The 22,752-nt window shown below is 47.5% G+C and overlaps 1 protein-coding gene across 2 annotated transcripts in view; it reads left to right on the top strand.

Annotated features, from left to right (window-relative positions):
• The window catches only part of ARFGEF1 (ADP ribosylation factor guanine nucleotide exchange factor 1), a 157,557-nt gene extending 136,553 nt beyond the window's left edge, over positions 1-21,004 (top strand). For both annotated transcript variants that reach the window (XM_040434499.1, XM_040434500.1), the window contains exons 31-39: positions 5,765-5,900; positions 7,483-7,621; positions 8,055-8,118; positions 9,801-9,933; positions 10,254-10,393; positions 17,883-18,051; positions 18,491-18,629; positions 18,747-18,864; positions 19,632-21,004. In XM_040434499.1, coding sequence (XP_040290433.1) covers positions 5,765-5,900; positions 7,483-7,621; positions 8,055-8,118; positions 9,801-9,933; positions 10,254-10,393; positions 17,883-18,051; positions 18,491-18,629; positions 18,747-18,864; positions 19,632-19,865 — 1,272 coding nt within the window. In that variant the 3' untranslated portion in view covers positions 19,866-21,004. The remainder of the gene's footprint in view (positions 1-5,764; positions 5,901-7,482; positions 7,622-8,054; positions 8,119-9,800; positions 9,934-10,253; positions 10,394-17,882; positions 18,052-18,490; positions 18,630-18,746; positions 18,865-19,631) is intronic.
• The last annotated feature ends 1,748 nt before the right edge of the window (positions 21,005-22,752 follow it).

Here is a 22,752-nt window from a genome sequence, read left to right as displayed (position 1 = left end):
ACAGTTACCAGTATATGTGCAACTAGTAATAGAAGTAATCTACAACCCCATTAACAGCATGTACTGTATATGTCAGATATGATTTATTCTTTATGATCAGTAAATTGAATATGACGTAATGGTGGGACAACTCTTTTAGTTTTCTGCTGGGTTCATCATACTAATGAAAGATAAATTGAGGTACTTTTTAACGTGTGATTAAGGCCTCATGCACACGGCCGTTCAACGTCTGTGCGGCGGCCAGGACGGATCGAGACCCATTTAACTTGAATGGGTCTGTGATCCGTCCGCACCTTAAAAAATAGAACATGTTCTATATCTTTGCGGTGCGGAGGCACGGAGAGAAACACCACGGAAGCACTCCGTAGTGCTTCCGTGGGGTTCGGTGCCGCCATTCCGCATTGCAGCTTCGGATTGCGGACCCATTCAAGCGAATGGGTCCGCATCTGTGATGCGGGGAGCACACGGCTGTTGCCCGCATATTGTGGACCCGCTGTTTATGGGCCGCAATACGGCCACGGCCGGGCAACGGTCATGTGCATGAGGCCTAATGGTGAGACTCGGGCTTCAGCATGTTTCAACTGATCAATGGATCATTAACTCTTCATTCCTCTTGGAAGTTAATAAATTGACAACTAGGTGTACCTGGTCAATAAAGCATGTGCCTGCATCGTCCAATCAGTGCTGGTGGTGGCAGACTGTGTAGGGACACTTGCCTTTGACAAGTGGAACGGTAACACCCAGTTGTCAGTGTTCTCATGCATTTCCAATTGGAATAACAGAAGAACCTCCAAGAAACCTCCTATTTAACCTCCAGGCAACATCCTCCACAGAGGTACAACAGATGTTGGGAGTTTAAAGATGGCATTGCTGAGCCAGCGAAAAATGGAAGTTAAAAAAGCAAGGGTTAATCAAATCTTAAGGGTTAAATAATCCGAAAGATAAGAGAAACTGGAGGCGCCAGTGGAATGGAGGTATTCGTGGTGATTTTAAAGAGAAATATGGTGAAAAAATGGAAATTCAGGATATGTGGGAAGGCAGCTATTGGGGTGGCAGCATAGATGTCAGACTACGTATAGGGACAATAGATAAGGTCTATAGTCGGTGGATATTGTTCAGATAGAGTAGTATGGGCTCTACTAGTTGTCAACCTTCTTACATGGTAAGTTTCCCATAGCGATACAAGTGCAGAAGTTACAAAGGAATAATTCAATAAAATATAATATAAAATTAAGGTTAATAACTCACTTCACTGGGGGGTGGCCCGTAGGATAAAGCTCAAGACACCTGCGGAGCCAAATACCCCCCCAGCCAGAATTGCCTGTAGAATGGTAGATATTGATGGCAGCACAATCCTTGGTGGCTTCAGATCAATTTCTTTATTTAGAGAGTCTGCCCAGGCCATCCTAGCGCCGGGGCTGCTGCCTCCCCACACGAGGCGTGCGGCGTCTGTTTGTCTATGTGTATTACACCCCCTACTCCTGATGAGCTTATTTAAAAAAGTGAAACGTTTAGAGTAGTTTTTTAGGGCATGGCTGGTTTTACACATTAAGCTAGGTACATGGAAGCAATGTGGCGCAAATAGTCGCTGGCTCTGCAGTGTTGCGTGAGTGTAATTAGAAGCAGGGGTGACTTGGAAGCATGGGCGGAACTGAGAATACCAAACTAAGGGCTCTTTCACAATTGCGTTGTCCGGATCCGGCATGTACTCCACTTGCCGGAATTACACTCCGGATCCGGAAAAACGCAAGTGTACTGAAAGCATTTGAAGACGGAACCGTCTTCAAAATGCTTTCAGTGTTACTATGGCACCCAGGACGCTATTAAAGTCCTGGCTGCCATAGGGCGAGCGGGGGAGCAGTATACTTACCGTCCGTGCGGCTCCCGGGGCGCTCCAGAATGACGTCAGAACGCCCCATGCGCATGGATGACGTGTCCAATGCGATCACATGATCCATGCGCTTGGGGCGCCCTGACGTCACTCTGGAGCGCCCCAGGAGCCGCACGGACGGTAAGTATGCTGCTCCCCCGCTCCCCGCTACACTTTACCGTGGCTGCCAGGACTTTAGCGTCCCGGCAGCCATGGTAACCATTCAGAAAAAGCTAAATGTCGGCTCCGGCAATGCGCCGAAACGACGTTTAGCTTAAGGCCGTATCCGGATCAATGCCTTTCAATGGGCATTAATTCCGGATCCGGCATTGCGGCAAGTGTTCCGGATTTTTGGCCGGAGCAAAAAGCGCAGCATGCTGCGGTATTTTCTCCGGCCAAAAAACGTTCCGGTCCGGAACTGAAGACATCCTGATGCATCCTGAACGGATTTCACTCCATTCAGAATGCATGGGGATAATCCTGATCAGGATTCTTCCGGCATAGAGCCCCGACGACGGAACTCTATGCCGGAAGACAAGAACGCAAGTGTGAAAGGACCCTAAGGCTACTTTCACACTTGCGTTTTTCTTTTCCGGCATAGAGTTCCGTCACAGGGGCTCTATACCGGAAAAGAACTGATCAGTTTTATCCCCATGTATTCTGAATGGAGAGTAATCCATTCAGGATGTCTTCAGTTCAGTCGTTTTGACTGATCAGGCAAAAGAGAAAACCGCAGCATGCTACGGTTTTCTCTCCGGCGAAAAAAACTGAAGACTTGCCTGAATGCCGGATCCGGCATTTTTTCCCATAGGAATGAATTAGCGCCGGATCCGGCATGCACATGCGCAGATCGGTAAAAATGTGAAAAAATGTACAAGACGGATCCGTCTGTCCGCATGACAAGCGGAGAGACGGATCCGTCCTTGCAATGCATTTGTGAGACGGATCCGCACCCGGATCCGTCTCACAAATGCTTTCAGTCAGCGGCAGATCGGCGGATCTGGCGGGCAGTTCCGATGACGGAACTGCCCGCCGGATCACACTGCCGCAAGTGTGAAAGTAGCCTAAGGCTACTTTCACACTTGCGTCGTTTGATTCCGACAGGCAGTTCCGTTGCCTGAACTGCTTGCCTGATTAGGAAAACTGTATGCAAACGCATGTCATTTTTTCTGACTGATCAGGCATTTTTCAGACCTAGGCTACTTTCACACTTGCGGCAGAGAGATCCGGCAAGCAGTTCCGTCGCCGGTACTGCCTGCCGGATCAGGCAAAATGTATGCTAACTGATGGCATTAGTAAGACTGATCAGGAACCTGATCAGTCTTAAAAATGCCTGATCAGTCGAAAAAATGCATTGAAATGCCGGTCTTTCCGGTGTCATCCGGCAAAAACGGATCCGGCATTTATTTTTTCACCTTTTTTTCAGTCTGCGCATGCGCATACCGGAAGGACGGATCCGGCATTCCGGTATTCTGAATGCCGGATCCGGCGCTAATACATTCCTATGGGAAAAAATGCCTGATCCGGCATTCAGGCAAGTCTTCAGTTTTTTTAGCCGGAGATAAAACCGTAGCATGCTACGGTTTTCTCTTTTGCCTGATCAGTCAAAACGACTGAACTGAAGACATCCTGATGCATCCTGAACGGATTACTCTCCATTCAGAATACATGGGGATATAACTGATCAGTTATTTTCCGGTACAGAGCCCCTGTGACGGAACTCTATGCCGGAAAAGAACAACGCAAGTGTGAAAGTAGCCTTATCAGGATCCTGATCAGTCTGAAATATGCCTGATCAGTCAGAAAAATGCATTGCAATACCGGATCTGTTTTTCCGGTGTCATCCGGCAAAACGGACCCGGTATAATTTTTTTTCGCATTTTTAAAGGTCTGCGCATTCGCAGACCAGAATACCGGATCCGTCAATGTGGCAATTTGAATGCCGGATCCGGCACTAATACATTCCTATGGAAAAAAGGCAAGTGTTCTATTTTTTTGGCCAGAGATAAAACCGCAGCATGTTACAGTATTATCTCCGTCCTGATCAGTCAAAATGACTGAACTGAAGACATCCTGATGCAAACTGAACGGATTACTCTCCATTCAGAATGCATTAGGATAAAACTGATCAGTTCTTTTCCGGTATTGAGCCCCTGGGACGGAACTCTATGCCGGAAAAGAAAAACGCTAATGTGAAAGTACCCTTAGTCTCCTTCACTATCTGCAACATTGTATCTATCTCCGCTGCTGAATACTTCTATAATAAAGCGGCTGTTTATCCTGTTATCTACAATGCGCTACAGCCAACTATTCTATACAGCATTACAGGCTGTTCAGGGGATGATAGCTTTTTACCTGGACAGTTTGCCCCCTGGTAACTGCAGGAATTAACATATATTTGATGTTTTTGGGCATACACTATTACCCTTCCCTATGAGTTTTACTCTTAGTATTTAATAAAGATTTGATGTTTCAGTTGACAAACGTTCCTAGAAGCAGTGATTGGTAGCTATGGGAAACTTACCATTAATGGAAGAAAGTTAACAACTATTATAACCCATACTACTCTATCTGGACCATATTCACCGACTATCCGATCACCTGGATCTGATCGGTTATACATCATTATACTGAATAGGATTTGGCGCTTTCCTCCTTGGGGGTAAAAACGGAAATGGCAAAACCGATAGGCACAGTTTATTAAACCATTCTGTAACGTCTCCGTTCACTCCTTATCTATTGCTGAGCCATCGGGTGACGGCTGTCTTACACAGCTGACACCTATGGCCAGTGTCTGTGATCATAATAAGGCTACTTTCACACTAGCGGCAGGACAGATCCGACAGGCTGTTCACCCTGTCGGATCCGTCCTGCCGCTATTTCGCCGTGCTGCCGGACCGCCGCTCTGTCCCTATCGACTATAATGGGGACAGGGGCGGAGCTCTGGCGCAGCACGGCAGTTCGCGGTGAGAGGCCGCCGGACTAAAAATTCGGACATGCAGTACTTTTAGTCCGGCGGCCTTTCGCAGTGCATTGCCGTGCTGCGCCGGAGCTCCGCCCCCGTCCCCATTATAGTCAATGGGGACGGAGCGGCGGCACGGCGAAATAGCGGCAGGACGGATCCGACAGGGTGAACAGCCTGTTGGATCCGTCCTGCCACTAGTGTGAAAGTAGCCTAAGCAATTAATAAGTCTGAAAATGGCAGAACTGATAACATTTATACTGCACGGTGAACAGCACAATGATAAAAATTTAAATGTTTGAATCACTTTTTTTCGTAGAATAAAAGGTGATCAAAATGTCGTATGTACCTTTAAAATGGTACCAATAAAAAGAAATACAGCTTACTCCATAAAAACAAGCCCTCACACAGCTCTGCAGGTGAAGACCTAAAATAAACAGTTAGTGGGGTCAGAATATGACGGCACAAAGAATTTCTTTCAAATATTTTTATTTTTTAAAACATAATAAAGCCTAAGAAAACCAACATAAATTTGTCATTGCTGTAATCGTACTGACCCACAGAATAAAGGTAAAAGGGCAGTTTTAGCACACATTGAAAACACATTGAAACTTCTTCAGTTTTACCCCACAAAACTGTTTTTTCCTGTATACAACTTTTGCCACAAAAATCAGCCCTTTTTACGGCTATGTGATCGGAAAAATTTCAAGTTTGACTCATGGAAGACAAGGAGATAAAAATGAAATTCTGAAAAGTATTTACAGCACCAGGGGTTAACTCCCTAATTAGTATTTGACTTGGTGTTTCTCACTCTAACAGAACAGGTCCCAGCAGAGGAAGTAAAATCTGTAGCTTTGTGACTTCCTTTGCTGTCCTTGATCCAAGCCTGGCGAATTCAGGTTCTAGAAACATCTGTCATTTTATGTTCTCAGAAAGCCGAATGGATGACTACAACGTGCAATCACGCCCTCTATGCAATATGTGACGTCTTCACCCAGTACTTTGAAGTGCTCAGTGATGTCTTGCTGGATGATATATTTTCTCAGCTCTACTGGTGTGTCCAGCAAGGTAAGTTCTCTCACCATTTGTGGACTGGAGATTTCTGAAACTGCGTCAGCAGTACTGTTATATACAAATATATACACGTTACATATTCTTCCTGCGGTTCAAGTAAAAATGTGTCCCCTCCTATCAGGGTATTTGTTGATTTGTAAATGAGCCTTCCTGCTGGGGGGGGGTAACATTTTCTTTTCCAGTCGATCATTATATTGGGATCTGATGAACTGGAATGAAGTTGCCCAGACACGTTCAGGTTTTGGTCAGATTTTGTTCATGTTTTTTCATGCACTTTTCAAAGCCAACACCATGTGTGGATCATAAATGGAGAGAAAGTATAAAGGAGATATTCCATGTCTCTTATTAATACATCCCTTATTTGAAGGCTAAGTGTTTGATCGGCAGGGGTCCACTTGCTGGGGCTCCCGTCGATCACAAGAACAGGGGCCCTTGTCCTCCTTTTTGAATGGAGCAGAGGACACCGTGCCAGATATAGCGCAGCACTTGTAGTCCTCTCTCTCCAGCTAACCCTTAGAGTTGTGTTGAGCCACAGACACGCATGCATGTGTGCAGTTCCATTCAATTGGGGGAACACTGCCCCAGTTCTATTGATCGTCGGGGGTCCCAGCATTCAGCCTTTTACTAATCAGACCCTTATCACCTATCCATAAGTTGTTAAAATGGGATAACCCCTTTAAGGTTAATATTTATTTTATGCACTTATATAGCGCTGACATATTGTGCAGTGCTTTACAGACATTAGCATCAGGCTGTCCCCAATGGGGCTCGCAATCTAAGTTACCTATCAGGGGAAGAACATACAAAATCCGTGCAGATGTCGTCCTTGGTCGGATTCGAATCTAGGACACCAGTGCTAACCACTGTGCTGCCCATGGTACATTCCTACCAGTAAATACACTTGGGTATGATTTCTGGCACAAATCCTGAGCAGACACTTCTCCGAGATTCTGATGACAGCCTTTGTCCTGTTCTGAATTCTGGTGCTGGACTGTTGCAATGTTGTCATGAAGACCATACGGTATATGTATAAAATCATCAGCCACACAAATATCTACGTCTTGAGGGCACATTCACACATGCAGAACGTATAAAGCCAAAAACCAGGAGTGGGTTCAATAAGAAAAGTTGGATCTTTATATTTTCTCCGTTTTTACGATCCACTCCTGATTTTGGCTTCAAAAACTGCATAAAACAAACCCTGATCAAATCCTGCACATGTGAATAAACCCTATCTAGCTTGAATAGTGGCAAATATGTCTAGACGTTGATGTCGATGATTTCTTTTCACTACCACCAACCTTACATATGATGCTGAAGCTTCTTACCCCGTGTATCAGTCATAAACCTCGATACGACTGCTCATTTCTCATAAGAAATCGCATCTTCCCCTCTTTGTCTCCCCAGTTTTTAGTAGAACATTTGCTTCTCTTAATAGATCAGGGAGCTCGATATTGTATGTGATGCATATGAAACTGCAGTGCATGTTAATTACGCCATAATTGTCTGGATGTACGTTCCATATGTGTAATGTTTTCTCAGCACTATGTAGTAATGGTATTATCTTCTTTGGCAGACAATGAGCAGCTCGCTCGCTCTGGAACTAATTGCCTAGAAAATGTTGTTATTCTGAATGGAGAAAAATTCAACCTGGATATCTGGGACAAAACCGGCAACTGTATGCTAGATATCTTCAAGACCACCATTCCACACACGTGAGTGCTTTTACCTCTGTGTCTGAAGGGAACAGCCAGAAAAGCTGGTTGATGCCTTCACTTCTATTGTATGTACAGTCATAAATGAATGTAACACTCTGTTCCCCCTTTTGCCTCCTGTCAACGGTATTTTCGGACATATATACCGCTGACGGAAAGCTGTGGCTTATAGGTATAAGAGTTCAAATGTATATTGTTTTTACTCTATGCTTATGTACAGGAAGGTACAGCAGACTATGCTTTTCTGTACAGTCAGACAGGTATACAGACACTCGCCAACCCAGGATACGCTTTTAGCATCTCTCGGGTAAATGGCGACCTACAAATATATTTGCTCCATAATGTAATTGTAGTACAAAACGTGGGCAGATGCTAGCTGGATGGCGTGTGAGTCGGTGCTCTGGTCTGACTTTTCCTTTCTCCTCTTGCACAGGCTGTTAACATGGAAACCGGCGGCTGGAGAGGTTGATTTTAGCGCACAGTCTGAAAAGCAGCTGGTAAGGTTCTCTTTCCTTCAGAATAGGCTTTTTTCCATTTCAGCCTTTTTATCAGCATGCATTCTATCCAGCAATGCTATTGAAACCACAATTTTCTGGTCAAAATAAGCCATGTTTAGAACATGATTGGATTTTTTTGACAGGCCCATGAAACCTAATCCTGATCATACGCATAAGGCTACTGTCACACGGTCAGTATTTGTGAGCCAAAATCAAGAGTGGAACCTACAGAGAAGACGTATAAATATATGTGCCTCTTCTGTGATTTGGACCTATTCCTGGTTTTGACAAATACTGACTGAATACTGACCGTGTGAAAGTGGCTCCATTCACAGGTCCGCCAATGGGTCCGCATCCGTTCTGCAATTTTGCGGAACGGGTGCGGACCTATTCATTTTCTATGGAGACGGAATGGATGCGGACAGCACACAGTGTGCTGTTTGCGGAGCGCGGCCCAGATCTTCGGGTCCGCAGCTCTGCAAAAGATAGAACATGTCCTATTCTTGTCCGCAGCTGCGGACAAGAATAGGCATTTCTATAGGGGTGCCGGGCGGGTGTGTTGCGGATCCGCAACACACCACGGACGTGTGAATGGAGCCTTAGATAGTTGTCAGCAGAAGACCATGTCCATGTTTAGTCAGTTAGGGAAGGGGAGACCAGTCACTCCCTATTACTTCTGAACTGGCAGAACAAAGGATTGCATGTGTTAAAATTCATCCTGATGCTCTTTTTGCCCCCAGCATTTCATTCAAGCCTTCCCTTTAAACGGCGTGATAGCCAGCCTCAAGTAGAGAAAAAGAGGGCACGACGTAGGGTGTGTACGTCCAGGAAGAGTTGCAACTCATGCAAAATCAAGAGGCTCACCTTTAGGCCTCATTCCCAATTCACGGACGTGTGCTGTCCTTGTTGTCCACGTATAGCACACGTACCCATTGAGTTTTGATGTGGCCGTTGTGTTCCATCGGTGTTTCACAGACCATTTATAGGAGATGCTCTGGAGATGAATTTTTTGCTGTGCAGTGTCCATGGAATACAGATGACACATGGATATCTTCACTGATGAAACACAGATTCATCAAACGGACACGAAAATGTGAACAAGGCCTCGGTGGTTGTACAATTATAGGCACAACATTATGGTTGGTGTCAAACCCTTGGTACACCGATTCTGGTGCTGCCAGTGTCTAAAAGCCCTCCTTGGCAAGTGCCCACCTCGCAGGGAAAAGTCCCAGATAGCGTGGAATGGTGTGGAGTCAGTTTCTGAGGGTTTAGCAGGATTGGTTCTTTAATAAAACCACGCGTTCCAAGGCAAATGGCGACTATTCATCAGGTTACACGAGACAATAATACCAACAGTCATTTTAAATGTCACAAGGAACGCCCACCGGGTGTGTTTCACATGAGGCGGTATCCCACAGGCAATGAGTATTACAATTTGCAGTATAACATATAAAAGCCTTAGGAGGACCACTTAGGAAATATACCTGAAGGTTGTAATCTATAGTTACTTTTTCTGTGGCTATATCTATTCTCTTTTTGAAGATAGTCCTACGTAGATATCTCCAGGTTTATGTTTGAAGAGCCTATTGGGAAGGCCTTTGCATTGTTTTTTCTGTGTGATATACTGTATTTATAAGGTAATGCGTATTTAGTGTTAAAAAAAAAATGGTGTGTCTTGTCAGGATTCTGTCTCTCAGAAGTCTGTCGATATACACGACTCCATCCAGCCCCGGACAGCCGATGGCAGACGGAGTACCCAGCCTGGAATAACAAACGCAGCCAACGAGGACTCGTACTTGATAAGATCTGGAGCAAGTAAGTGGTATTGAGGGCAGGAGTGAATTGTTTGTGACAGCGCAGAAGCACACTAAGTGAAGGAAGCTGCATTAATCTTCCTGCTTGAGCGTTCTTACTTTTATGTCTGCACCTCTCAGACAGCTAATGTCATTGGTTCAGCCTCTGATTACTATGTACTTTAATGTCCACAGGGCCTAGTGGGTTGTCATTAATTAACTCGTGAAGGTAGAAGATAACAAGCGTCTTTGAACTTGAAAAGGATTTTTGCTGCTTCCAGGAGATGAATAATTTTCCTTTCCTTTTCTGATTTTCTTCTCTTTTTATTTTTATTTTTTAAGAACTTCCAGAACAGAAGCTTTTTTCAGCTTTGTTAATCAAATGCGTGGTGCAACTTGAACTCATTCAGACCATCGACAATATTGTGTTCTTCCCCGCAACCAGTAAGAAAGAGGATGCAGAGAACCTTGCTGCTGCTCAGGTACGTGTTCTCCTAATGGCTGAAATCTGTAATGTTGGTGAAGATCCTCAGACCCTGATGCAATGTTCCTTAGGCCTCATTTTCATGGTCACATTGTGCCATATTTATCATGCCTGGACCGTCCACCGTTATGTTGGACTGAGCTTATGCTGAAAGTTTAATTCAGTAGAACCGAGGTGGATATGGCTCCTAATTTGGACAGTTGCCTGTATATCCTGGTACAATTCGCCCATCTGAATGAAGCCATAAGGTACCCATACACCTTCATTTTCTGTTGGTTAAACCTTCATTCAGCTGTCGGCTATCTCTCCCGAAATCCTCCAGACACATACACACTTAGTTCAGCACAGCATGTACGTGTTTATCGTGGGGGGGAAGAAGTAAGTTGCTACCAGACACCTCTGACAGCTACTTACCTCTCATGAGAACAAAAGGTCAGGTATTAAAATTCAGTGCGCCCAATCGTTCTCTCCCTCAACATCATCTGTCAGAGTAGTGCAGGGAGCGCCCATATGCATTAGATTGTTGGGTCTCCCTGCCAAAAATGGCGGGTTTTGTCTGACAGTAAATGAACGTGTATGGGGTCCCCCTATCAAACTACAACGAGGAGACTGTTTTATGTATAATGTATGAAATACATGCTTTATTAATACACAATTCATAAAAAAACTGCTATAAGGATGTATGCAGTAAAGAAAGTGTATAAGCCAACGGAGCCGACGAAGGGAAGCGATAGTAGAAAATGCATAAATCCAATAATCTCACAATATTTCTAAGATGTGTGCTAGTACATAAAACACCCACATAGGAGGTATCAACCTAAATCAACAACCAGACTTAAGGATATATGCAGTAAGATGTTATAATACAGTCCAATAGGACCCCCACAATTCTTTTATTTTAGACCATTTAGAGGGGCTGCTAGAATTTAATGGTCCGGATGGCAATGCCATTTGGTATTACACTCGATAAGTAGCTTGAATGATTGATACTGGATATGAAATTGCATATGGATACCATGTTCTATGGCTTCAATCTTCCATATATGATGGCCTGCCACTTCTTTCAGAAGCTACTGTAGTCACATATAGTATATTTTTAGTGCAAAGACAACAGCTATTCGCCTGCTACTCAGCTTGTTGTCCTGAAAGGACTATACAGGAAAAACATGGCTACTTTTTCTAAATGTCCACAGGTTGTGTGTGGTATTACAGCTTGGCCTCATTCACTTGTATAGACCTGAGCTGCAGTACCAGACACAGCCCAAGGACAGACATAGCACTGCTTCTGGAATAAACCAGGATATCTGTGCCCCTATGGCCAGTTTTAGGTTCTCTTAAAATAAGACAGGTTCTGAGGGGATAACATTGGTTATGTCTGATCCTACAGAAGTGATGATAGGCCTCCACTGAGTAGGGGCGATTTTGTGATCCATGGCTGGAGAAGGACATCCGCAGCTATAAGATTAACTTTCTCACCCAATTCCTTGGGGGACACAGGAAACCTTGGGTGTAGCTCAGCTCCCTAGGAGGCGTGACACTAAGTGAAAGACTGTTAAGCCCCTCCTCCAGCAGCTATACCCTCAGCCTGGAGAGAGAGACTACCAGTTTTTTGCTTAGTGTCAAGGAGGCAAGACACTCTCTGCTCTGCAGAGCTGTCTTTGCTTGAAGTTGATTTTTTATTTTCTTATTTTTATTTTATTTTTTTCAACAGGGACAACAGAGACGCCTGGACCTTTCTGTTCTCCCGGGGTTGAGCTGCGCCAGTGCCGGCTATCCGCACTACTGCCTCCCCCACTGAAGAAAAGGAGGACCAGGGCAGCCCAGCTCCCCTGCATCCCGCCAGCGCAAGGGTCGCCCACATGCAAGCCCCTCTCCAGCTTCCTGCCACTTCGGTGCCAGTGGCTGAAGGGGCGTCCCTGCTGGATGGACAAAGGGTGAAGTCTTCAGGATGGTGAGAGTGGCTGTTCCAGCCTGATCCTGCCCCCACGACCCTTCTCTTTTCTCTCTGCTCCCCCTTCTCTCCTTCTGTCTGGCCTCACTCGTTCCGTTTCCTACCTGCAGGGTGCTCTTCTCAGGCGCCTTGACGGCTCCCCCCTTTGTGTGTGGGGAAGGGTAGAGAAGTGCCGGCAAGACGGGGTTGCAGGGGGAGGTTTAATGGAGGTTACAGGGGGAGCTTGCCGCAGTTGCGGCGGCCGTGTGCAGCGCCTTTTTTTCTACTCCGGGCAGGCAGTGGCTGCGCGCTCTCGTTCCGGCTACCGGCTGCCACTCTGACTTGTGGCGGCGGTTTTTGCGTTCGCCTCCACTTATGATGGAGGCGGACTGGTGGGCACAAGCTTCTTTTGAAGCGGGGCTTCGGCGGCATGTTTGAATCGCGCGCGCGAAAAATTCAGCGGGGGGCGGAGCTTCGTTCCGCTTCTCCTTATGTGTCTGGCAAACTCCGTGACGGGGGGGCGGAGTTTTTTTTTCCCGCTCCTCGCTTGTTCCGCCTCCTTAGTCGTCATACATGCTTGCTCTCGCTGCAGCTCTGCTGGGACGGATCGTTTACCCTCCGGTATTTGCTGTTTGCTGCTGCCGTCTGCTCCTGCTCTGTGACCTGGTAGGACTGTTGACCCCTTCTAGTGCAGCAGCCCCCCGGCTTGGACGGTTATTTTACTAATCTTCCAGCCAACATGTCTGACCCTTCAGTGCCTGCTGGACCATGGTATCATACCTGTACTGCATGTAATGCGCCCTTTCCACAAGGGCAGCCTGACCCGCATTGTCCGGCATGCCAGGCCCCATTGCAGGGTCTGCCACCTGTTGTGTCACCCCCTGGCCTCTTGGATCCCCCTGACTGGGCTAGATCCCTTTCCCAGGCTGTGGTCAGTCTCACTAATGTTGTGGGCCGCCTTGCGGATGCATTGCCTTTATCACAGCCGGATGATTCCTCTGCTGTGCCCTCCGGGTCCGCTACCCTGGCCGACCCGTCTGAGTCCCTCTCTCCCAGCGACGCCTCCAGAGCCCGTCAACCCCAGAAGCGGTCCAGGGCGGAGCGCGTATCATCTTCGGATGCTTCCCTGTCACCCCCAAGGGTGCGTTCTCAGTCGGGCCCCTCCTCTTTACAGGATATGCCCTCAGAAGGGGAACTGGTTGATTCGGATTGGGATATGGACTCGGCCTTGCCTTCTAAACTGGCTTCTGCCGTGGGCCATCTTATTGCCAATATTCGTGATACCTTCAAGATTCACGATGATCCTCCTAGTTCTGACAAGACCAGTGTTTACTTTTTCCGCCAAAAGCAGGCGTCTGCGGTTTTCCCTCTCCATGCCGACTTCTCGTCGGTGGTTTCTAAGGCCTGGTCTCGTCCTGATGCCCGTTTTACCCCGCCTAAGAAGTTGGATATCTGTTATCCCTTTCCGGCGGATTGCATTACGAATTGGGCGTCACCACCTAAAGTCGACCCCCCTGTGGCCCGTTTGTCCAAGAGCACGGCCATTCCCGTGGCGGATGGCTCCTCCTTACAATCCGCTGAGGATCGCCGTATGGAGTCCATTACCAAGGGTATCTTTGCAGCCTCCGGTTCCGCCCTCAGGCCGGTCTTTGCTTCCGCCTGGGCTGGAAAAGCGGTTTCAGAGTGGGCGTCTCAGCTGGATCAAGAGCTTGAGTCCGATATCTCCATTCAGGACCTCCGTGCCTTAGCCCAACTTATCGTTCAAGCGGGTAAATTCGTCTGCGAGGCATCCCTTGATGCGGGGGCTCTCATAGCCCGTTCGTCTGCCCTGGCCGTTTCGGCTAGGAGAGAGCTTTGGTTGAAGGTTCGGACGGTGGACTCCACGTCAAAACGGTCTCTTACTGGCCTTCCCTTCGCGGGTTCTCGATTATTCGGGACCCGCTTGGATGAAATCATCTCCGAAGCCACGGGGGGGAAGAGTACTCATCTTCCCCAGTCCAGGACCAGGGGCGCCACTCGAGGCCGTTCCAGCTTCTCGCGCTTTAAGTCTTCCCGTAGGGCTCCCGCACCTCGCTCCACTTCAGGTCCATCTCCTAACCCTGTCCAGGACAGGCGTAAGAAGCCTTTTTTCGGACCCAGCCCTCCTGGCGCAAGTCACAGCCTGTTCGCCCTCCCGCGGCCAAACAGAACCCCGCCTGAAGGTGCGCCCCCACCCACCCGGGTGGGGGGACGACTCCTCCTGTTCAGGGACATCTGGCAGGCGCACGTCTCCGATGCCTGGGCTCTCGAGATTGTGTCTTCCGGGTACCATCTCGAGTTTGCGTCCCTCCCCCCAGTTCGGTTCTTTCGCTCCCGGGTTCCCCGGGATTCCCAGGGGGCGGCTGATTTCTTCACTGCCATTTGCTCCCTTCTGGACAAGGGGGTCATCGCTCCGGTTCCTATGGAAGACAGATTCAGGGGGTTCTATTCGAACCTTTTTGTGGTTCCCAAGAAGGAAGGTTCGGTGCATCCCATTTTGGATCTCAAACGGTTAAACCGTTTCCTCCGTCTTCAGCGGTTCCGGATGGAGTCCCTCAGATCGGTGGTGGCCTCTCTGGAAAAAGGAGAGTTCCTGGCCTCTATCGACATCCAGGACGCCTACCTTCACATCCCGATCGCTCGGTGTCATCAGTGCTTCCTGCGCTTTGCAGTGGGGACCGACCATTACCAGTTTGTCGCCCTCCCCTTCGGACTGGCGACGGCCCCTCTCGTAATCACAAAAGTCCTTGCCCCTGTCCTAGCCTTGCTTCGTTCCAGGGGAGTTTTTCTTCTTCCATATTTGGACGATCTACTCATCAAGGCGCCCTCTCTTTCGCTGACATCCGCCAGTGTGGACCTCACGCTGCAAACCTTGCGCCGGTTCGGTTGGATAATCAACCTTCCCAAGTCCTCACTTGTTCCGTCCAGGCAGCTGGTCTTTTTGGGGATGCTTCTGGATACAGAAGCAGCGGAGGTTCGGCTTCCGTCGGAAAAGCGCCAGCATCGGTCGGTTCGGAGCCTCCTTCTCCACCGCCATCCTTCCTTCCGGTTCAGCATGCGGGTCTTGGGACAGATGGTGTCCTGTTTCGAAGCGATCCCCTTCGCGCAGTATCACTCCCGCACCTTTCAGACGGCTATTCTGTCCGCCTGGGACAAGTCCCAGGAGAGTCTGGATCGGCATTTTCCTCTTCCCCCCCCCCAGGTTCGTTCCTCTCTCCTCTGGTGGTTGCAGACCCCCCTCCAAGGGAAGTCCTTTCTGCCAATGGCCTGGTTGGTGGTTACCACCGATGCCAGTCTGCTGGGTTGGGGGTGTTTCCTCCTCGGTCCGTCCAAGGCACTTGGTCTCCATCGGAGTCCAAACTGCCGATCAACATTCTGGAACTGAGGGCGGTTCTCCTCTCGCTCCGGCATTGGACTTCGCTGCTTCAGGGTCATCCTGTTCGTGTCCAGTCAGACAACGGCTGTGGCGTATATAAATCATTAGGGGGGTACTCGCAGCGCGGCGGCGATGAGGGAGGTGTCTCAAATCCTTCGCTGGGCGGAAGTTCATGTTCCAGCCCTTTCGGCCATTTACATTCCGGGGGTGGACAATTGGGCGGCGGACTTCCTCAGCCGGACGACGACCGACCCGGGCGAGTGGTCTCTGCACCCCGACGTGTTCGAGTCTATTTGCCTCTGTTGGGGTCGTCCGGACGTGGATCTCATGGCCTCCAGATTCAATCACAAGCTTCCCACCTTCATGGCCAGGGCCAAGGATCCGGAGGCTTACGGCACAGACGCGCTCGTTCTTCCCTGGACGGAGTTCTCTCTCTCCTCTACGTTTTTCCGCCCCTCCCTCTTCTGCCACGAGTTCTTCGAAAGATCGCGGCGGAGGGCGCACCTGCGATTCTGATAGCCCCGGATTGGCCTCGTCGCCCTTGGTACGCCGACCTGATGCTGCTCCTGGCAGACGCGCCTTTGCCTCTGCCTCTAAGGGAAGATCTCTCTCAAGGGCCGATCTTCCACCAGCATTTAGGGTCGCTACGTTTAGCGGGGTGGCTATTGAAACCGCAGTTTTGATGCGGCAGGGGCTTTCTGCTGATGTGGTCCGTACCATGATTCGTGCGTGGAAACCGGCATCGTCCAGGATTTATTACCGAACCTGGCGGGCCTACCTGATTTTCTGCGAGACCATGGATGTTCATCCTCTTTGGTTTTCTCTCCCCACGGTCTTGTCCTTCTTGCAGTCTGGTCTGGACCTGGGTTTGGGTCTCAGTACCCTAAAGGGTCAGATCTCAGCGCTTTCGATTCTCTTCCAGCGCCCTCTGGCTCCGCTCGGTCCGGTTAAGACCTTTCTCCAGGGGGTTGCTCACTATGTTCCCCCGTATCGCGCTCCCGTTCCGTCTTGGGATCTTAATGTTGTGCTTGCGGCTCTCCAGTCTTCCCCCTTCGAGCCTCTGCGGAAGGTTTCCCTTCGCTTGTTGTCTTGCAAGGTTTTTTTCCTCGTTGCCATCACGTCTCTTCGGCGCGTGTCTGAATTGGCGGCACTTTCTTGCGCGGAACCCCTCTTGGTCTTCCACCAGGACAAGGCGGTTCTCCGCCCGATTCCGGATTTCCTTCCGAAGGTGGTGTCCGCTTTTCACCTTAATGAAGACCTTGTCCTTCCTTCTCTGTGCCCGTCCCCTTCTCATCCTCGGGAACGAGAGCTTCACCGCCTGGATGTTGTTAGGGCCCTGAGGATCTACCTGGATGTGACTAGACCCTTTTGGCGCACGGACTCTCTATTTGTGGTCCCGGAGGGTCCGCGCAGGGGGCTGGCGGCGTCCAAGGTGGTTATTGCCTGCTTCATCAAGATGGCTATTGCTGAGGCTTACCATGCTGGGGGCAGGGAGCTGCCCTTTGGTGTTACCGCTCATTCTACCAGAGCGGTCGGGGCATCCTGGGCTCAGCGGAATCGAGCTTCGGCTGAACAATTGTGTAAGGCGGCCACCTGGTCTTCTTTGCACACTTTCACCAAGTTCTACAGGGTGAACACTTAAGCATCGGCGGATGCTGCTTTGGGCCGCTTGGTCTTGCAGGCGGCGGTTTCTTGATGCCTGCGGTGGTTTAATTCATCTTGGGTTGTAGTCCCTCCCCCTTTTTGGACTGCTTTTGAACGTCCCAAGGTTTCCTGTGGCCCCCAAGGAATTGGGCGAGAAAACGAGATTTTTGTATAACTTACCAGTAAAATCTCTTTCTCGCTCTTCCTTGGGGGACACAGCAACCAACCATTGTTTTCAGTTACCATTACGGTTTGGTTGCCCTGTCGGGTATTTGATTTGTTGGTTCTTGTTCGGTTGGTCCTTGCCTTTTGTTTTAATTACTTGGGCACGCAACTGGTAGTCTCTCTCTCCAGGCTGAGGGTATAGCTGCTGGAGGAGGGGCTTAACAGTCTTTCACTTAGTGTCACGCCTCCTAGGGAGCTGAGCTATACCCAAGGTTTCCTGTGTCCCCCAAGGAAGAGCGAGAAAGAGATTTTACTGGTAAGTTATACAAAAATCTCGTTTTGTGTCATCCACAGAGGGATGCTGTACATTTTGATGTCCACATTGACACTCAGGATCAAGGCATGTATCGCTTCCTCACATCTCAGCAACTCTTCAAGCTCCTGGATTGTCTCCTCGAATCTCACAGATTTGCAAAGGCTTTTAACTCCAATAATGAGCAAAGGACTTCTCTGTGGAAGGCAGGTCAGTAGCACGGAGGTCTGTCCTATCAAGAGATGAATTGCATGTTGCACTTTGTGCCCCTGTGACTTTCCTTTGCAGAAGTATTAATACTCTTCAGCAGAGCTGTTATCTAGCTATTTTAACACGTCTATTAATGGGGAACTCGCTGAGATATTTTACTAATACATTAGCACCCACTGAATGGTTAACGGGTCAGAGTACACCGGTCTGCTGATGCTGAACATCTATGATGGCTTTGTCCATTGAGTCCTCTCAGCTGGTCAGTTCCAAGAGGATGTCTTGAAGCACGCCCATGGCATGAACGCTTGGACAAGCCATTGTTAGATGTGATGGGTAAAGCGTTCTGGCTTTTACAGGAGAAAGCATCATTGGTTTCATTGAAGGTCTTTGTTTGCACACAATAAATAACTTACATTTTTATCTATATCTATCTTACAAGGTTTCAAGGGCAAATCAAAGCCCAACCTCCTGAAGCAAGAGACGAGCAGCCTCGCCTGTGGCTTGCGGATCCTATTCCGTATGTACATGGATGAGAGCCGCAAGAGTGCTTGGGATGAGGTTCAGCAACGATTACTCAAGTAAGTGTATATACATATGTATAGTGGATATACTGTATATCTTATTGTTTTGAACGTCTTTTCTGCAATTGTATGGCATGACTGACAGCGCACTACAATGTACCTTTCTTTTTACAGTGTTTGCAGTGAAGCTTTGAGTTATTTTTTAACCCTCACATCTGAAAGTCACCGAGAAGCCTGGACTAATCTTTTGCTACTGTTCCTAACTAAGGTTTTGAAGATCAGTGATGAACGGGTATGTTTTTGTTCCCTACCCACCCACAATATACGCTACTCTTAGGCCAGATACACACGAGCCAGTTCACAGCATCCGTCAGTGAGATGTTCCGTTCTGACCTCCGCTCCTCTGACAGGATATTGATTTATAATGCTGTGTGACCCTAAGAGTCCTGGAACCTATTGTATAATACAAGAGATTCCAGGACTCTCAGGGTTACACAGCATTATAAATCATTGTAATTAGGCTTGAGCAAATCGAGCTTCGGATCTTAGAAGACCTGTTTCCGTACAGCTTTAAAATGTATTGCCTCCGTGGAGGCAAAATTAGATTCTGCCAAAGTTGCATGAGACTTCTGTGAATGAATTCAGTATTCATTTCTGTATCTTTACTTGGAATCCAAAGTCTGGTTTGGTACGCCTGGTACCTCGGTACCAAACCTGACTTCGGATTGGTATTTTCAAATGTTTTTAAAGATGCAGAAGTAATTACTGGATTCATTCACCGAAGTCTCTCCAGACTAATGCTGAAACGAATTTTGCCTCCACAGAGTCAATACATTTTAATGCTGTGCAGAGACAGGTCTCCGTACAGCATTAAAACGAAGTGTTTGAACGAATCGACTTTAGATCTATGATCCGAAGCTCGATTCGCTCCACACTAATTATAATGCTGTACCATCCTGTCAGAGGAGCGGAGGTCAGAACGGGACCCCTCAAGTTCCTCGCACCTGTTCTAACAGGATGAACTCATCAGATGAATAATTGACTCTCTCCTTCTTGCAGTTTAAAGCCCATGCCTCCTGCTATTATCCCCTGCTGTGTGAAACCATCCAGTTTGACTTGATCCCAGAACTGCGTGCTATCCTCAGAAGATTTTTCCATCGCATTGGTCTTGTTTTTAAGATTTCTCTACCCCCAGATCTGGACCAGGACAGATCAGGACAAAGTGCGGAGACTACTGATTTTAAGTCCACAGATGAGGAGATCCAGAGGCCTGCCTCTAAAGATAACCTTTGAATCTGAATGGTTTTCTATTGCGGTTTTCATGGTACAGCTGCTTAAGAGGATGCGGTCGCTTCATTACACTCCAGACTGTCTTGTGGTGAACACCGTCTCTGTACAGGTTTTTTTTTTTTTTCCTCCAGCAGCAAAGCTGGATTATCTCTTTCCAGACCCCTTATTGCTGTACAATACAGCAGGTCCAGGGATGTACAACTTGTATACCATATATAACATTAACTTGAGGACCCCATGGCCTACAAGTTGTTCTTTAGCTGCGTAAGTGATTAAATGGCAAAATTCAGTTTTCCTCACTGTCACTTTCACGTGGAAGGATTAACCCTTTTACAGACGTGAAAGTTAAAGGAATCTGACGTTGCTATTTTATGTTGCACTCTGTTTCTCGATGAACTTTCAACCATTTATGGGGTAAAATGTACAGATGCGCAGGTCTGTAATATAAACCATAAAACACTATATGCCGATCTTCCTGCAATATTTGATTTTTCTCACTGATTTTCTGCAGATCCCATTAGTTTATCATTTAAGGAATGCACTAGGTTTTTTTGAGATTTAAAAAAAAAATATGAATATTTTTTTAGTTTTCTGTAATACTCTCTTTTAGCCCTGGCGTTACTGCTGCTGACTTTTCAAAGCAGAAGCTGACAATGTCGCATTTGAATTTACCTGTAAGATAATAATAGGGCTTTGAAAAAAATGAAGAGCAATTCCTCCAGTGACCTGGAACTTGAATCACTGTAGCAAGTCTAGGTAGCGTCTGCTGTTATAATTATGGTCCTCTGTTTGATGTAGATTTTGCTCTGTACAGAAATTAATGTTAAATATATGAAAGTAACAAATTTGGCTTGGTTTGGCCTGTGGGAAAATTATGTTTTTTTTTGTTCTTGTTTTCTTCGGGAACTATATCACTACTGTGAATTGTGCTTCAATGGTAACAAAACAAGAAACAGATTAAAGTGTCGAGCATTCCTTATTGCAGTGGATGTAGAATTATTCAGCAAAATGTATATGGTACAGACCTGTAAAGTTTTCTATGTAAAATTCTGTACAACTTTCTGTACTATATTGGTTCTCATCTGGCATAATCTAATCAGGTTATAGGTCAATAAAGTTTTTGAATTCTTTCATCATTGCAAAACCAAGCTGGACTCTTGGTGCATGTTTTCTGTATCATCAGGGGCAGTGAACATCAGCTAGTGCAGGGACCAGCAACCCTCGGCACGCCAGCTGCTCTGAAACTACAACTGCCAGCATGCAAACATGATTGGCAGTTCTTCTTACTCCAATAGAAATGAGTGAAGCATTCTTGGAGTTGTAGTTTCAGAACACCTGGAGTGCCTGAGGTTGCTGATCCCTGAGCTAGTGTAACCATCACAACCTAAAGATTTACTTGGGCCCAATGCACTCGACCGTGTCCGTTTTACTAACTTAGGTTATAAGGCTGAAAAAAGAGATCTGTCCATCCAGTTCAGCATGTCATCCTGCAAGTTGCTGAGCGCAAAATGCAGACACTGGCCTTGTGTGTGCCGCATCGGACCCATTGTTGCGGCCAAAGATAAGACCTGTCCTATTTTTTTGCGTGTCAGCCCCACAGACCCGGAACCACCCGGAAGTCTGGGTTTGCAAAACGCCACCTACATAGCATATCTCATGACAAAACTTAAAGGGGTTGTCAACTTCTTTACTATTGATGATAGGCCATCAATATCTGATAGGTGGGAATCTGACACCCTGCACCCCCATCGATCAGCTAATCCACAGTAGCTCTGAAGCCGGAACTGCACAGCTCTGTCTATTGCAGCTCTGCATCCATTTACTTCAATGAGAGCCGTACTGCAGTAACTCTCCTCGACGATTATATAATGGATGGAGCTGTGTGGTTTCAACATTGACTTGCAGCTCTGGAGCTACAGTATGCTGAAAAAGCGGGGTGTCAGACTCCCACTGATTAGATATTGATGGCCTATCCAGAGCATAGGTACCCCAGTCTCCAGCAGCCGTTCCCTAATGATGCGACTTCGATGAGCTGGGGCATTGTCATCCATAAAGATGAAATTGGGCCTGTGTTCTTCATGCAGAGGCACAGTGACTGGATTAATGATGTTATTCAAATAGTATGAGCTTGTCACTGTACCATTCACAAAGTGTAGGGCAGTTCTGTATTGACTAGACACTCCTGCCCACACTGTAACACTACCACCACCACAGGCTCATCTGGTGACAACAGTGGCTGATGCATAGCTCTCTCCTTGACGTCTCCAACACAGTTGGCTGCCGTCATTTCTGCTCGGCGTGAATCTACTTTCATCAGTGAACAGCACCCTGATGCTCCCTGGCCCATGCAAGACGATGATGCTTGTGCCTGGTGGTGTGGTCAGGTACCCTTTCAGGTCGTCTAGCACGCAGAGCATGCTGACGTAAACGGTTTCAAATGGTCACCTCCTTTAAATGTGCCTGGTGTCGTGTGGCACTCATCATCCTGTTCAGCAGGACATTGTTCACAATGAAGTGGTCATCAGTATGGGATGTGACCGAAGGACGTCCACTTCTATGCCTTTCTGTGACTCTTCCAGTCTCTCTGTGGCAACCTGCCGGTGACACTCTAAGCTCAGTGGCCACTTCCGTCTGAGAACATCCTGCTTGAAGCCTCGCAATGGTAAGGTACTGTCGATCAATTGTTTGGTGTCATCTTGGTCTCATGATGTCAAAATGTGAACAGCATGATGAGGAGGACTGTTTAAATACCAATTCTAATTGAACAAGGAAATTTATTGGGCGATTCATGGATCAAACACTTGTGAATTTTGCAGTTAAGCTACTTGTTAGAAAACAGCAAGTTGCACAGAAGGTACTGAAATATTGAACAGTTGGGCATGTCCATTCA

Source organism: Bufo bufo, chromosome 5, assembly GCF_905171765.1.
Source record: "Bufo bufo chromosome 5, aBufBuf1.1, whole genome shotgun sequence".
NCBI lineage: Eukaryota > Metazoa > Chordata > Amphibia > Anura > Bufonidae > Bufo > Bufo bufo.
Note: the sequence above shows the minus strand (reverse complement) of the source record. Positions and strands in the feature narration are given on the sequence as shown.